At 41.2% G+C, this 16,533-nt stretch overlaps 2 protein-coding genes across 2 annotated transcripts in view; both read left to right on the top strand.

Moving 5' to 3' along the window:
* The first annotated feature begins 4,749 nt into the window (after positions 1-4,749).
* LOC311034773 (keratin, type I cytoskeletal 19-like) lies at positions 4,750-10,676 on the top strand. Its single transcript, XM_084042753.1, has 8 exons — positions 4,750-5,259; positions 6,181-6,263; positions 6,658-6,814; positions 8,240-8,404; positions 8,532-8,657; positions 9,077-9,297; positions 9,719-9,813; positions 10,349-10,676. Exons 1-8 carry the CDS (start codon positions 4,834-4,836, stop codon positions 10,447-10,449), a joined length of 1,374 nt encoding a protein of 457 aa, XP_083898879.1. The 5' UTR covers positions 4,750-4,833; the 3' UTR covers positions 10,450-10,676.
* A 4,193-nt stretch (positions 10,677-14,869) lies between these two features.
* Positions 14,870-16,533, top strand: part of rims1b (regulating synaptic membrane exocytosis 1b) — a gene marked incomplete at its 5' end in the record, with an annotated part of 89,560 nt that continues 87,896 nt past the window's right edge. The window contains one exon of the mRNA XM_084042593.1: positions 14,870-15,039. Within this exon, the coding sequence (XP_083898719.1) occupies positions 14,870-15,039 (170 nt within the window). The remainder of the gene's footprint in view (positions 15,040-16,533) is intronic.

The raw sequence follows: 16,533 nt of genomic DNA, 5'->3' as shown, positions 1-16,533 counted from the left end.
ATATATATATGTATATATATATATATATATATATACACACACACACACACACACACACACACACACACACACACACACACACACACATATATATTAATTAATATTCTTTATTTATTTTATAAATGGTGGGGCAAATACATATAAACTTTTTTATTTTATTTTTTACTGACATTTAAGGCCTAATATTTCTACAATTGATACAAACCTGTGGATGGATAGCCACATTGGCCAGTCATTTTTTGGCATAAACAAGAAGTTGAAGGGTTACTGCCATTCTCAGAGCCCCGCCATTAACAGGGCTAAAAACATTTAAGGATTATACATTTGTGGAAGAAAATATATACCCTCTAGAGAAAAGGCAAATAGTGCAAAGACAGGGATCCTGGTAAACTATTACGCACAGTCATAATCCGCTTTGACACCAAGCACCTCAGGGCTTGCCGGTCTGCTTGTTTCTCACAAAAACAATTACACTAGGCGTGTCACACTAAGCTGTCAGTCACTGCTGTACGTGGGGGAAGGATGGGCACATACTTCAAACGGCTAAACAAGTCATGGCATGGTTGGTATAGTACCAGCCAGGCCCGCTGGAAGCGTGGAAGGGTCACCAGGATGACTGGTGGTATGGTGTAGAGTATTTCTTCTTAGGCTTAAAGTTTGTCTATCTGGCACTGTTTGTGTAATTTTTAAAGCATATCCTCCAGTGTCTGTAATCATGACAGAAAAGGGTGCCTAAATGCCGCAATTACTGTCCAGTGAGTGGAGCTCTACCTTTGAAGCCATGCTTATTCGACGTGTTCTAAATCCTAGCATGGTGTTACCTGCGCATCACCTCCACGTGACCCATAACCAAATAATAGGTGCCAGTCATTTGAAGCTGAATCATCTTTGATCTGCGAGTGTTAACAAGCTGACAATGTCATCGTTAATTGTACGGATTTATGATAAATCAAAGTCATGGGAATTTATTTTGGTATTAATGATTACAAAATAGGCCAAAAAAAAGGTCAAGTTCACATGACACAGTGTTTAAAATGAATCATACTTTCTTTTTTTAATACAGAGCAGGCCTGTTGGTGCAACTACTCAAGGCTGCCTCTCAACAACAATTTTATAAATAGCTCGGATAGCGTAACATTAGTGCAGGGACACAATGGTATGTGAAGATGTGGAAGCTTATTGAGAGTCAGGGAACCAGCAACATTGATACCCCTGCGAAGAACAGCAAAAAAAGAGTCCAACCAAAGATGAGCTTATGGAACAGATCACATGAACCCTTGCGAGCCCACAGAGTAAGACAAAAGTGTGAACACAGTCAAATCTGGTGTTAATTTAGTACAAATTGATTCAGCTACGCACACAAAGCTTGCAGGCCCATTTGTTAGTACAGCTCTATCAGTAGCAGAACTGTGTAGAAGGACGCAATGAATAGGTTCAGTGCATAACTGTAGTCTGGATTTCCCAAAGGTGGCCTATTTATAGCATTGGTATTCTATTACTATTAGGCAAGACAGACAAGACTAATCTCTCTTACAATAAATCAAAGATACATACATTCCTAACCACTGAAGCCCTATATAATTTGACGAATAACTAAAATAGCCGATGCAATGCATTGTGAGCTTGTAGGGCTGCTATTTACTTTATATAATTTTTTTCACACATTTTGCCTATATTCCACATGACCAAAATAGGGACATCAGGTTGAAAGTGGTTAATCCTCTAAGCCTAAGTGTTCATAACAGCATGATTTCTGAACAGCTTATCATGACTGAATGAGAAAAGAAAAGACAGTAGAAAGAGTGGTATTCAGAAATCACGGTGACTTAGGCTAATTTACAGATTCTTTCTGCACCCAAGAAAGCATGACTTTCTGTGATCCTATGATCCCAATTCAAGCAGCCTTGTGGTTCAGTCAGTGGGCTGTCTTTCTACTGTCTTTTCTTTTCTCGTTCAGTCATGATAAGCTGTTCAGAAATCATCTTCAGGTGTGACCGAAATCGCATTGTACTTGTGTGTGTTAAGGTCACCTAATAAAAACTTGCAGACAAGCCGACCAACACAGACCGACTTTGATCTCCCAAAAATCATGACATGACATGAGTGCTAATCGTAGATAACCCTTTAATCTATCATAGTATCTTATAAACAGTAATTGAAAGGAGATTTAAAGGTCCAAGAAACCTGACAGATTAGAGAGTTGTTGACTGATTAAAAGGTGGTACAGGAAGCATCTATTCATGTTTTGATAGTCCTGGTTTTGGTTCAAAAGTACATATTGAGCTGAATAGGGCCAGGTGCTCCATAGAAAACCAACGTTCTTTCATTAGTAGTTGTATTCTTTAACTGTAGCACTTATGTCACTGTGCCGATCCTTATTTAGTGATTTGACTATAATAACAGACATGTGATATCTTTGTCATGAATAGTTTGTTGTCAGTGATGATCCTGAAGTTTTCATCTATCTGTAACATCACAATAATTTTTATCAACAGATATCATAAACACTCAACAACGCCCCAATGACAACTGCTGAGTAATTTTCCCAATGAAAACATGTATTCAGTATCAGCTACAATAAATACAAGATTATACCACTTGAGCTGTTTTGTTGAATACAAGGCAATAAAAAGTAGCAGATTAAATAAGATGCAAGCTTCAACAAGTTAATGATCCTGAAAGATCAAGGTTAACATTTATAATAAAAGACGGATGTCGGATGCTTTAGCTTTTTATCAACACCTAATTTGTAGATTAAGCCTCACCCTGAACCGGTACAAAACCTGTTCTAAATTGTATTAGAAGTGACACACAACCTAAAACTCCAAAAGTTCAGGGAGCCTATCGCATATCTCATGTCAAAATATTGGGTAAATGAATTTGAAATAAATAAATGCTTGCCTAATGGTCCATGGAATACCAACAACCTAAGGCTGCTAATACAGGAAAATTAAAGCAGTTTTTTGTGTCAATGTTTGCTCGGATGAGTCTCAAATGAGTCCCCTGGTACTTAAAGCGGCAATATGTAACTTTTTTTAATGAATATATAAATAAATAAAAACAATGTAATTTTGTATGTAAATCTGTATGGTAGAGTATGTTAATACAATATAACTTATTCAATTCGGGCTGTTGTACATTTGGTCTCCCTGCTCTTCTATTGAGATATTTAGATCCTGTGTCTAGGTGAGACATAACCTTTAACAGGATCCCTTTTCTGGTTTGACAAGAATTTTGACCTGAAGGTCAAGATTACATTTATCCCCTGATTAAGAAGGCAGCTCAATGGTAAATATTTCAGCACTTGACTGGTGCTGGGGTTCAAGTTCGGGGTAGAATAGGAAAGTTACATGGTGCAGCTTTAAAATCATATAACTGAGATGAGTGTTATTGCGAGTAGGTAGGTTCCTAAGAAATTATCTTTTATCATGTCATGAATCTCAAAGCAATGTGAAAGAACAGGTGTTAGAACAGATGTTACAGTATTTAGTCTTTTATTACTCTCCCTTCCCATGTAAAACGACTTTGAGTAGACACTACTATATAAATCTGAGGTATTATTACTATTATTATTATGGTTACAAGAATGTCTGTGTGCCTGAGTGTATGAGAGAGTAACCTAGTTGTGTTCCTATATGTGATAGACAGTGTTGGTTGGGTAAAATTGGGTAGGTAGGTACTCAATTTGAAAAGTTGAAAGCTTGTGTTGGCTATTTAACTTCTATTTAAAGCAAATGCAACTTCTCTGACATTAGTGGGGATACATTGTTAACTAAGTAGCTATTAATTACTTAAATAAGGATACCGTGGCAAAATATCTCAGTAGCCTACTTTGTTAAAATTTTAGATTCTCATATGGGTAGCCAGTAGCCTACTCCAACTGCACTGCAAAGTAGCCAATATCCATTTGGAAAAAAATTGCCCTGAAACATGACTGTCATACCATGACAGTCATGAACCCACTTGTTCCTGGTTTTCGATTTTTTACATTTACAACTCTCACATGTACATAAACGTTCAGATTTCAAATATAAAGTGCTGACCCCCATGCCACGGATGTAAAAAGTTGAGCCGCAAAAGGTCTAAGTACCTGTATCTGCCGTATTGTTCAATAAAAAGCATTTTAATCCGATCGGCGGCCATTTTCTATTTTTTTTTGTAATGTATCAGAGTGCAATACACCTCCCAACCAGTAGTGTCGTATAGTTGAAAGCATCGGAGAAAATTCGGAGAAAATGCCCGGCGATCGCATTAAAAAGCTTTTTATTGAACAATACAGAATATACAGGTACTTAGACCTTTTGCGGCTCAACTTGTTACATCCGTGGCTCAGGGGTAAGCACTTAATATTTGAAATCTGAACGTTTATGTACATGTGAGCGTTGCAAATGTAAAACAAATAAAAAAAATAAACAGGAACAAGTGGTTCCATGACGCTTGTGACAGACGAGCCGAGCGTAATGTGAACCATCCATGGCTAGAAAAAATGGCACAAAGTGTGCCAAATGGCTTAAGCAAGATCAGCAGACATAAAAAATACTACAGACGCCCAAAATACTGTCACATTAAACTTGCCCCAATTAGTATTTGCCATGGCATGAAGTTTGGAATGACAACCAGCTCTCTCTCTCACGCACACCCTGGTGTGACACACCTGTGTGATCACAGCATCATCACTACAACACGTCGGTCTCTGCAGCCACGCCCACTCTGGATCAGCATATAAATTCTACGACCTTGGGCTAGATAGTTCACATAACTCATAACCATCCGTAGGTTTGACTTTGACAGGTTGTTTAACGGTTGTTTAAGGCTATTCGACGCAGTCGCAACATGAGTATCACCATGAGCTCCAGATCATCATATCGCTCCAATATGTCACAGCCTTCTTCTAATATGTCCTACGCACCTGTGGGGTACTCCTCCAGATCCGGGTCGTACAGGTCACCGAGTGTCCACGGCGGAGCTGGGGGACGAAATGTACGCGTGTCTTACTCCACGCTGAGGGGGTCCCAAGGCGGCTTTGACCTCTCAAGTGCATTGGGGTCCGCAGGGGGGGACAACGGTTGCGGGATCAACGAGAAGGCCACCATGCAGAACCTCAACGACCGCCTGGCCACCTACCTGCAGAAGGTGCACTCCCTGGAGACCGCCAATGCCCAGCTGGAGCGTCAGATCCGCGAGTGGTACGAGAAGCAGGCGCCTGATGTCAGGGACCACAGCAAGTATGAGGCGATCATCTTGGACCTGCAGAAACAGGTGAGAATGAGGTCCTCATCAGTGGTGGAAAAAGTACTCAATAATTGTTTTGCTTTAGGTAAAAGTATCAATACTGCAATGTAGAAATAATCTGTTACAATTAAAAGTCCGGAATTCAAAATTTACTTGAGTAAAAGTACAAAAGTATTGGTATGAAAAATGTGCTTTAGTACCAAAAGTAGAAAGGATTCGTTATGCAGAATGTCCCATTTCACAAGTTATCAAATATTTTTAAAATAGCAGATCTACAAACTCACAATGAGCATTGTGACCTTGTAGATCTGCTTTTTTTCAAACGGCCAAAATGTATACAGTAGGGCTGAGGTGGTTCCTGACTATGTTTTGTGATAATAATACAAATCTACAAAGTAACTGGTAACTAAAGTTTTAGAATAATTGTTGTGGAGTAAAATTATAATATTTGCCTCTGAGAGAAGTACAGATAATTGGAAATGCTCCAGTAAAGTAAAGAAAATACCTCAAAATATTACTTGAGCACTGTACTTGAGTAAATGTACTTACAGTAGTTACTTTACACCACTGATCCTCATAGCATAGCCTATCTCAGGATGTGATTAAAATATTTCGAAACATGAAACACATACATATACTGTAGATACAGTATGGAAAGGATAAGGAGCTGTAGGGATATATGCTACAATTGTTGTTTTTCTTTCTTTCTTTTTTCTTAGAAATATCAATCCATTGTTGCACTTAGGCCACCATAGGTTATGTTTTGAGTCTTGGAAAATAAGCGAATTAAATAGGGTTTGCAATCGCCCTTAATTGTTCCCCTGATGTCATTTTTTGCTGTGCATGGTAGCTAAATTGTGCAAATATTAATTAGTCTTATTAATGCAACTCATGCAAATGTGTTGAAGCATAATTTATTGGCAATTAATCACTGTCTTTTTAACTCAGATCAACAGTGCTACACTGGAAAATTCTAGGATCCTTCTACAGATTGACAATGCCAAATTGGCAGCAGATGATTTTAAACTCAAGTAAGACTTATTCCTGATTTTTGTGTGTGTGTGTGTGTGTGTGTGTGTGTGTGTGTGTGTGTGTGTGTGTGTGTGTGTGTGTGTGTGTGTGTGTGTGTGTGTGTGTGTGTGTGTGTGTGTGTGTGTGTGTGTGTGTGTGTGGGTGGGTGTGAGTGTGAGTGTGAGTGTGAGTGTGTGTGTGTGTGTGTGCGCGCGCAAGATTCCCAATTAATTTACAATAAAAAGGTAACGCCTAATTGTTTGGATTATTGTCCCAGAAGCATAACGGTCAGTTTAGAATTGAAACTGGTGGAACTGGATTTCTGTGCAGGTTCCAGCTTATTTTATTATTGGTTGCAACATCGCCTCAGGAAGGACAGTAACATGAACCTTTGTGTGCCTTTCCCCACGACAGGTTTGAGAATGAGATGGCCCTGTGCATGTCTGTGGAGACAGACATCGCCGGACTGCGTAAGTTCCTGGATGAGCTGACCATGGCCCGGTCAGACCTGGAGATGCAGGTTGAGGGCCTCAAGGAGGAGCTGGTGTACCTCAAGAAGAACCATGCAGAGGTGAGTTTCAACAATCTTTCCAAATCAGCATAAAACTATTCTGGTTTTCAAATTTCTCCACAACAAAATTAGTTTGACGCGATGAAGAGCCCAGGCTGGAAATGTTGTCATTTAAATGTATTGGAGTTTTTCCCCCATGCATTTAGGCATGGAAAATGCACCATGCCTAAATGCATTATATTTGTTAATTCCTGGGTTGAGTTTTAAGTCTTTTTAGCAACATTTTACTTACCAATAGAAAGTAAGGTAATTGTTTGCATAACATTACAGTAAATATTCTCAAGTATTATGTGCCTCCCTTATACTAACAGTGATCTGTTTGCAGATCCTGTTTGAATTGTCTTATCTCAAACGTTGTCAGCATTTGTCCCTCCCTTGTCATGTAATACAATCCCACATAAGAAAGCACACGATAGTAGGGGCTGTTGGAAGTTTCTCGCTTAAAGGAGTAGTTCACCCCCCAAAAAATATATTTCCTATCAATTACACACCCCATTTTCTCATTTTTTAATTTACTAAGGCCAGGAGATTTCTGTATCTGTCTCTCTGTGTCCCTTCTATGCCCATTGACATTTTAGTGCTGTGTCAGGTATGCCCAAATATGGAGTCCAGGCCAGTCTATATTGTCAATACTATTACATCATATTGATCAGGGTACTCAATATAAGGGGATTTGCGGTTTATCGATATTTTTTGGAGATCAGCTGATCCGAACAACTTCCCACTTGGTTCCCTCGGGTCTATGGCAATACGCACGGCCCATATAGGCGTATTGGTCGGATCGGCGGTGCTGGACAACTGGCAATCCAACCAACTCAACACTAGGCACTGCACTCCTTCGGTCCTCTGTGATGCGTGCGCCGCATTTGACTTCCCTAAAAAGGATTAGGCAAAAATATGAATATCCCACTTACAGTAGGTCCAATTACCATATCACAAAAAGATGCATTATCATCATCATCATACAAGACTTTACTATAAAAGTAATTTGTCCCAAAGACACAGTTATTAACACGTAATCACACCAAAAGTTCGGACTCCCTTCATCAAGATCTCGACTGTCCAGTGAAAGCCTATGTGAAAGCATCTGTTACTCCCAAGTTGTGGTTTAAACCGTCTTATTTACATAATATTCAAGGAAGTAGTTTCCCATGTATCATCTGTAACGTCTTACATATACAAACAGATCACACAGAACCTGTTTTGAATTGTCCCAAAGCCACAATTAACATAAATGGTCATGCCAAACAGTCTGACTCTCTTCAATAAGATCCAACGTCCACTGAAAGCCTAATGCTTTGGTGAAAAAAGATTTTACTGTGCAAACTGTACAGTTTACTGCTGTGCAAACTGTACAGTAATTTTTTTTTTTTGGAGCTTGAAGTTGTTTTCCTTTCTGACGCTTCCTCACTCTGTGTCCTGAAGGATCTTGCTGCCATGCGTAGCCAAGTTAGTTCCAGCTCTGTAAACGTGGAGATGGATTCAGCTCCCCAGCAGGACCTGAACCAGCTTATGCAAGAGATCAGAGCTCAGTATGAGGGCATGATTGACAAGAACCGCCTTCAAATGGAGACCTGGTACAAGGGACAGGTACATTAAATGTTCACTACACTAATCTTTGTTTCGTAGACCAACTATTTATTTGCAAACAGCTTTTATACAAAATGACAGGAAACGTGATCATTTGTTCCTAATGCTAATCATGTCATTCTTCCAGTTCGATGAGCTGAACAAACAGGTGGAAACCACAACAACTGTCCTCCAGTCTTCACACAGTGAGATCAGCGAGCTCAAGAGGACCCTCCAGGCAATGCAAATTGAGTTGCAGTCCCAACTCAGCATGGTAAGACTGCCAAGACACGCCACACACACGCACACACACACGCACACTGAGGTAGTATATGCTTGAGAAGAGCCTACTAGAACAAACCGCTTATCTGTTCTGCTTCCGCTTTTGCTCACTGCTATTCTGATTTCTGGTGTGGAAGCCACCGGGTAATTTTGTCTGATATATTTACACAGTTCCGCTCTCTTCAACAGTAAAATCTCAACAAATTAGTAATCACCTGTTAGTTCCTCATGCCTTCCCCGTGAGTTATGCTTTGCCACTCAGGTTTTGTGCTCGAAGGAAACAGATGAGTTCGAATCAAGCAAACTCAATGATAGGAAGAGGAGTTAGAATTGAGCCAGTCAAGTGCATTGCACACTCTCATATCTCTATTTCAGTCTTACCCGCTTGCTCTGTCTTTTCTTGTCATGTAGAAATCAAACGTGGAAAGCCAGCTGGGAGAGACAGAGAGCCGATATGCGCTCCAACTGAACCAGCTGCAGGCCATGGTCAATAGCCTGGAGGCTGACCTTGGCCAGGTCAAGAATGACATTAACAGGCAGTCTTCTGAGTACCAGATGCTGCTGGATATCAAGACCAGGTTGGAGATGGAGATTGCTGAGTACAGGAGACTGCTGGACGGAGAGGATGTGCAGTAAGGACACCGTTAACCACTTAAGCCCTTTATATTCTTCGTCATAAGACGAATAGCGATCTACAGGCTCACAACGTGTCTCACCACGACATACCCAAAATAAGGACGCCAGCTTGAAAGTGGTTAAGAACTCTATACTGAAAGATCCTGAGCGTTAATTTTTTACACTCTGAGTTACACTGGCACTCTCAGAGTTGAATTAAAACTCAGGATTTTGCAGTGTACGTATTGCAAATCTGCAAGTCGTAATACAATTAGTAGTTTTATGCAAGGTGTCTAAGAGGAATCAATTGTTTATTTGTTTACTACTTGTATACAAGCAGGACATTTTAATAATGTTAAAGATTGTGTCTGAACATTTTGATTGTTTTCATTGGAATGGAAAGAACTGAAATGATGTCTTTCTTTTCTCTGTTATCAGGAAAAGTGTTGTAAAGACTGTCGAGTTCCAGCAGGTCAAGCAGGTCAAGGAGGTCGTCGTGGAGGTCAAGGAGATCAAGGAGAAGGTGGTCAAACGTAAGTTTCCTTTATGCTGTAAACTTCCATACTGTAGGTACAAGCTTTGTTTCAAACATTACTTTAAAAAAACATTGGTGTCAGAGATGGTGTACTGGTGGTCAGAAATGTTATACTAGGGGTCAAATATGTTGTACTGGTGGTCACAGCAGAGCTGGTAAAGTACTGGTTGAAAAACATGTTCCTCTGGACTGGAGTCACTTTTATACACTTGATGGCCTGTCATTGTTTCATACTATTTTACTACAGTCTAAAAGAGGAATGGAAAGCTCTCCCTCCTTTTGAAGCTGCACTATGCAATATTATTCCTAAGTAAAAATGAAAGTGTTTTATCAATCTAAATCAGATAAGGGGACTGAAATCATACAAGATCAGCCCTGCAATGATTCTTCACTGGCACTAGTATGAAAGTAGTTACCTAATTCTGCCACTTGGGGTCGCTAATTACGTAGAATGTGAAGTGCAGCTTTGGAACTGGAAGGCCTTAATACATTAAAGTTCACTAATGGTTCAATTGTTTTCCTTTTCCTCCCAGCTGTCGTGCAAAAGAGAATACGGACAGTGATCGAGGAGATTGTGGATGGAAAGGTGGTGTCCCGCACGGTGGATGAGGATTTGGAGGACATCTCAAATTAGTGAAGGAAAGGTGGTGTCCCACATGGTGGATGAGGATGTGGACGAGGTCCAGAAGTAGTGATGGAAAGGTGGTGTCCTGCACAGTGGATGAGGGTGAACGTCATCAAGACGTAGCTCCATCCCGGATCTCATCACATCTGGGTCCAATTGTAGATGTCAATAATAATTCACATTTGGAACTAATTCTATCTAAATATATTCATTTAATAAAAGCCTTTGTTAAGGAACTTCCTTCGTTAATCGAAGATACTTGTTTAGCTGGGCTAAGCAATTCTCATTTTCTGGTAACTATGGGTGTGGAAAGTCAATGCATGAATATTGACCACCAGGACGCTGTACCCTCTTTGAAATGCTTCCTTTCAGTGAGGGACTCTACATCCCCCTCTGGGTTCCTGTTACAACTGACTGATTGGATTGTATAATGTAATGTTTCTAATCTTGCTTCTCACCAAATGATGCATGTTTATATTTGGGACTTTTGAATCATGTGCTAAATATTTTCTCTCTATTTTATATATTGGTATATATATTATTTATTGTTTGCTTTTGGTAATGGAACCCAATTATTGGAATTGCACAAATAAAAAAAAAAAAAAAAAAAAAATTGTACTTAAGTACAGTAGCTACTTGAGTAAGTTAGTAAGTTGAGTAAGTTAATGTACTTAGTTACTAGCTTACACCACTGATCTCTGTTAACTCCCTGTATTTCACTCCCGGCCCGCACTGTAGTTTTCCTAACCGGCGGTAGATGGCAGTATATTCAAAATGATGAGTTGAACTTGTCACACTTTCCTGAGTACTTGGATTTTAGTCAATGGTGTTGCTCGATCGCTACTGCACTGTCTGCAGGGATTCCTGATTCAGTTCATAATCATTTTTGCTCGGATTACCTCATGGCCATGAATATAACAATTAAGAGCAAGTATTTGTATCCGATAGATTTCTTAAAGGGACCCTACATTGCGATCTTCAGTAGCTGCATTAACGTCTAACTGTCACTTTGATGCTAGTTAGGCTTCTTGGGAATAATAATAATAATAATCATAATAACAATAATAATAATAATTATTATTATGGTGAGATTCAAGTAATATAAGCTAGGTTGTGTTTTTCAAAGCATTATTGTCAGTGTCATGTATAAATCATTTCAACTTATAGACCATTTTATTAGACCATTGGCCCAGTCTACATGCAGTGTCACAGCACCTACATATGTCGTTTTCATAATTGTCATAAAACACGACATTTCACCTTTACTTCACAAATTTGTAAGCCTATACTTCAAGTTTTGAATGCATTTGAACCTTTTGCCTGTTGCCATATAAAGGCCAATAACCAGTTGATATCAGTGGTAAATCACGAAGAGAAAATACAATCTATAAGCACACAATGCGTGCATTGTGAGCTTGTAGATCTTGTATTTTTAAAAGACTTTTATACATTTTAGACATAACTTGTGAAACGGGACATTCTGCATAACGAGTACTTTTACTTCTGTACTTTAAGTATATTTTGATGCCAATACTTTTTTACTTTTCTACAATTGATACTTTTACTTAAGTAAAACATTTGAGTACTTCTTATATAGCACATGCAAAGCTACAGACAACTACTGTGTCACCTTTTATTTGTCATTCTGTCTGGTAGCCATAGACGGATAAGCTCGTAGTCGTAAGTCACGACTTAAATGATGACAAAATTCTGCACCACCATGGGAAACCATGACGTCAACACAGCACAGTCACATCCTCGGTGACGTCACCGTATGGATTTGATAGTAAGCAGGTTATTATTGCCATCTGCTGGATGGTCTCAGCCACTAGCCTGACATTACGTCATTGGTAGGAAACGGTGTCAGCAGCACTGGATCGAAATAGCCTGGGAGTGCGGCTCTGAATACAAAAAATGTAAAGGGGGTTTCATTGTATGTTTGGCAACTGAATATGTAGCCTATTGATCTAACACGAATTGTCTTCTTATTTTCTATTACCTCAGGGCAGGCTAAATGAAGGTCAGAGTTTCAGGTATTTTGGTGGGGGGGAAAAAACTGTGTTTTTAGCCTCTCCAGCTCCATGTTCTTTCATTGTAAGTAAAAAAAAACAACAACAACAGCAACAGCAACAGCAAAAGACAACAACTCAAAAGTCTGTAGTAGTCTACCTAAATAACTACACAATTAATGGAATAGAAGCAAATTGGGTTGGCATTAGCAATTGTCAGGAAACATATGACGCTGTCCGTGGTGCTGAATTCAATTCATTTCTCCCACGAGTCACGACACGGACGATAAACCATGCATCATCCATCCACCTCCTACACAGTCAAACCCACAGTGTCATTTTAACTCTGATAGTGTCAGTTACCTACTGAGGATTTGATCTGTAAATAAACTCCACCTCCAACGTTCTCTCATTTGAGTAAAACATAAGCAAACTCAGCAAAAGAAGAAAGAAAAAAAAAAAACAGAAATCTGTGGAGTTACTAAATAATGACACAATGAATGTAAGTGTGGAGAGAAGGCTTATCATTAGCTGTCCGGAAGAGTATCCCGGCGTGGTGGAAAGTAACTAAGTACATTTACTCAAGTACTGTAGCCTAGTTAAGTACAATTTTGAGGTATTTTTTTACTTTACTGGAGTATTTCCAATTTTTTGTACTTTTACTTCTACTCCACTACATCTCAGAGGCAAATATTATACACTTTTACTCCACTACAATGATTTGAACATTTTAGTTACTTTTTCGATTATTGTTACAAAACACACTGTACATTAACCACTTCAGCCCTACGTTTATACATTTTGGCCATTTGAAAATAGCCGATCTACAAGCTCACACTGCCTGGCCATGCAAGGCATTGTGAGCTTGTAGATCTGCTATTTTCAAAAGATGTGTATACATTTGGAAACTTGTGAAACGGGACATTCTGCATAATGAGTACTTTATACTTTTGGTACTTTAAGTAGCCTTCGTTTTGATACCAATACTTTTGTACCTTTGAAAAGTGTAGAGAGAAGACTTAGTAATCATTAGCTGTACGGAAGAGTAGGCCTATCTGCCGCTCTCCGTGGTTCTGAATTCAATTCATTTCTCCCACGAGTCACGACATGAACCATGCATCCACCCACACATACATAGCCTACACAACAAATCCATAGCGTTATTTTAACTCTGAGAGTGTTAGGCTACAAAGTGAGCAATTTTACTTCAAAGATAATAAAAATCCCATAGATTTTAGGTATCGTCCAGCATGCTAATAATTATGTATAAAACTAATAATCCTTTGATATTACAGTAGGCTATGTTTTCCCAGCTACTCGTACAATCAATACAGTATCTAATCAACAATGAAGATATAACCGTTTCTCATTCACTTCGACACAGTAAAACAATCTATAGGCTATATCATTTGGCTCTCAAGAACTTTGATTATAGGCTATACTCAGATTTATACTGCAATAACTCACGGTAGGCAGCTAAACCACAACTCTCAATCTGGGGTGAATTGAGGTGTGTGTGTGTGTGTGTGTGTGTGTGTGTGTGTGTGTGTGTGTGTGTGTGTGTGTGTGTGTGTGTGTGTGTGTGTGTGTGTGTGTGTGTGTGTGTTGTGTGTGTGTGTGTGTGTGTGTGTGTGTGTGTGTGTGTGTGTGTGTGTGTGTGTGTGTGTGTGTGTGTTTCACAGACAGAGAGAGAGAGAGAGGGGGGGGTTTATTAGGAGGATAACTATAGAAAAGCGCTGCAAGCACATTGGCGAGAGAGAGAGAGAGAGAGAGAGAGAGAGAGGCCCTTTTTTCATTTGCGTCTCCATTAAAGGAGGGGAGATGTTAACTGTTTTATCTCTCAGAGAGTGGTAGCAAGTAGCAACATTAACAGTATCGAGAGAGGCTGAGAGAGAGCGAGAGAGAGTGCGAGCAAGAGAGAGAGAGAGAGAGAGAGAGAGAGAGAGAGAGAGAGAGAGAGAGAGCGAGCGAGCGAGCGAGCGAGCGAGCGAGAGAGAGACGGACTCCGCCTATAGCGCCCAACATCAAGCTCGAGTCCAGCGGCATCATCATCATCATCCAAGTACAATCCAGGGGTCTCTCTATAGCCTATACTACATGTCAGCTCCTGGAGTGGAAATGGGTTCCCCGTAAACCGGCGGTGGACCGTGGAGGGGAGCGGCGGGCAGGCGGGGGGCGGCGGGGGGAACGCCAAGAGTGGTGGTGGTGGTAAAAAGCCGAGGACAAAAGCACAACCGTGGTGTGGGTGCCTGGAGGAGCCATGAGCGGGCTGCACTTCTATTCGCCAGAACTGCAGCAGCTGCTGCTCTTCCCGTGGACCATGTTGTCGTGAGGTGTGGCTGCTGCTCGCAACGCTCGGGATCCTGTCAGTCGAGACGACACGCCAAGGAGCAGCGGGAGGGGTGGTGGTGGTGGAAAACATGTCCGCCTCAGTGGGGCCCCAGGGCGGCCCTCGCCCACCCACCGTGCCGCCGTCCATGATGCCGGACACGCCGGACCTCAGCCACCTCACCGAGGAGGAGAGGGAGATCATCATGGCAGTGATGGTTCGGCAGAAAGAGGAGGAGGAGAAGGAAGATGCCATGTTAAAGTAAGGACGGCGATTCGTGTGTGTGTGTGTGTGTGTGTGTGTGTGTGTGTGTGTGTGTGTGTGTGTGTGTGTGTGCGCGTGCGTGCGTGCGTGCGTGCGTGCGTGCGTGCGTGTGTGAACCTGAAACGCGTAAAACATACGATCCCCATTCAAGAGAGATTTGGCATCCCTGGACCCCGACAGAGAGCTGTTTTCATTGAACATACCAACAATATAGCCTGTACCTGTCGTCAGCCGTTCTGGTGGTCATGGGATATCATACACACTATTCACCACAGCTGTTACAATTCACAGCCTATAGTGTACATGTTCTCATTATTGTTGTAAAACTACCGCGGTTGCATCGCCTTCGGAGATCAAAGCTTCGAATAACCTTACGTTTCTTAAACCCAAGAGACGTGATCGAAGAAGACCGTCGTGGGGTTGGAACATATCCACCTGGTGATGATGATAGTAGCCTAAAAAGCAACCAGGCCTGTGTAGTTTATTCGTTATTGGGCCCACGTATTGTAGCAGGTGCCATGCAGCTACACATGTTCATTCACAACCACGTCGTATGATGATGATACATTAAAAGAACAGCCCATACATGTGACAGCAGCCCTTCTGAAGGGTGCACTGTGCAGGCTGCCATGCAGCCGAGTGTTACGCGTGTAGCGCGGCCGTGGTGGTGGTGATGGGGTGTGACAGTGGGGGGTGCTGGGGATGAATCATACCTCTCTCTCTCTCTCTGTGTCCTCCACCCGTTTTAGTGAATGGGGGAAAGTAGGCTGTGTCATATCTCTAGTTTCACATGTCGGCATCCATATAAGCCAGGGGTCTTCAACGTTTTTCCAAGGACCCCCCTAGCTGAGAAAGCGATGATGCAGGGACCCCACATACCTATGTTGAATTTGTGTTTTCAGACATTTAACGACTTAAACCCTCAATACTTGGAGAACTTGACCTTTGGCTATACTTGGTCTTCTCTTTTTTTCCCTGTACACCAAACCTCTTCACCGAGTGAGCTTGTAGATCGGCTATTTTCGGCTAATGTTCCCCCCAGAACAGAGTGCTAGGGTTCAAGTGGTTAATGTAACATTTAAAAAATAAATAAAGTCCCTATCACATAAAGATTTGACGGACCCCCTGCAGTATCTCTGAGGACCCCCTTAGGGGCCCCGGACCCCCTGTTGAAGACCCCTGATCTATAAGCCGATATTTCTCAGCAACTTAGCCCATTTACGCGCATATTTAGGCTAAAAGTGGGTTCGTCTACAACGCAAGACGAAAGGTTTATAAGAGGGGAAGATATGTGTGCGAGTGACCCTTTTATGAGGGGACAATCATCGTGACATTATACTGTAGCGTGGTGGCGTTGATGATGATGCTCGTGGCTCTCGAGTGGCACAATTCACAAACCATTTGATACGATATGCTCGACAGGCGGACGGTTCGTGAGACCGTCATTTCTCCAACCCACCGCGATGAGTGAACGGGGTGTGGTTGAGAATC

Source organism: Gymnoscopelus microlampas, assembly GCF_963454915.1.
Source record: "Gymnoscopelus microlampas genome assembly, chromosome: 2".
NCBI classification, from domain to species: domain Eukaryota; kingdom Metazoa; phylum Chordata; class Actinopteri; order Myctophiformes; family Myctophidae; genus Gymnoscopelus; species Gymnoscopelus microlampas.
Note: the sequence above shows the minus strand (reverse complement) of the source record. Positions and strands in the feature narration are given on the sequence as shown.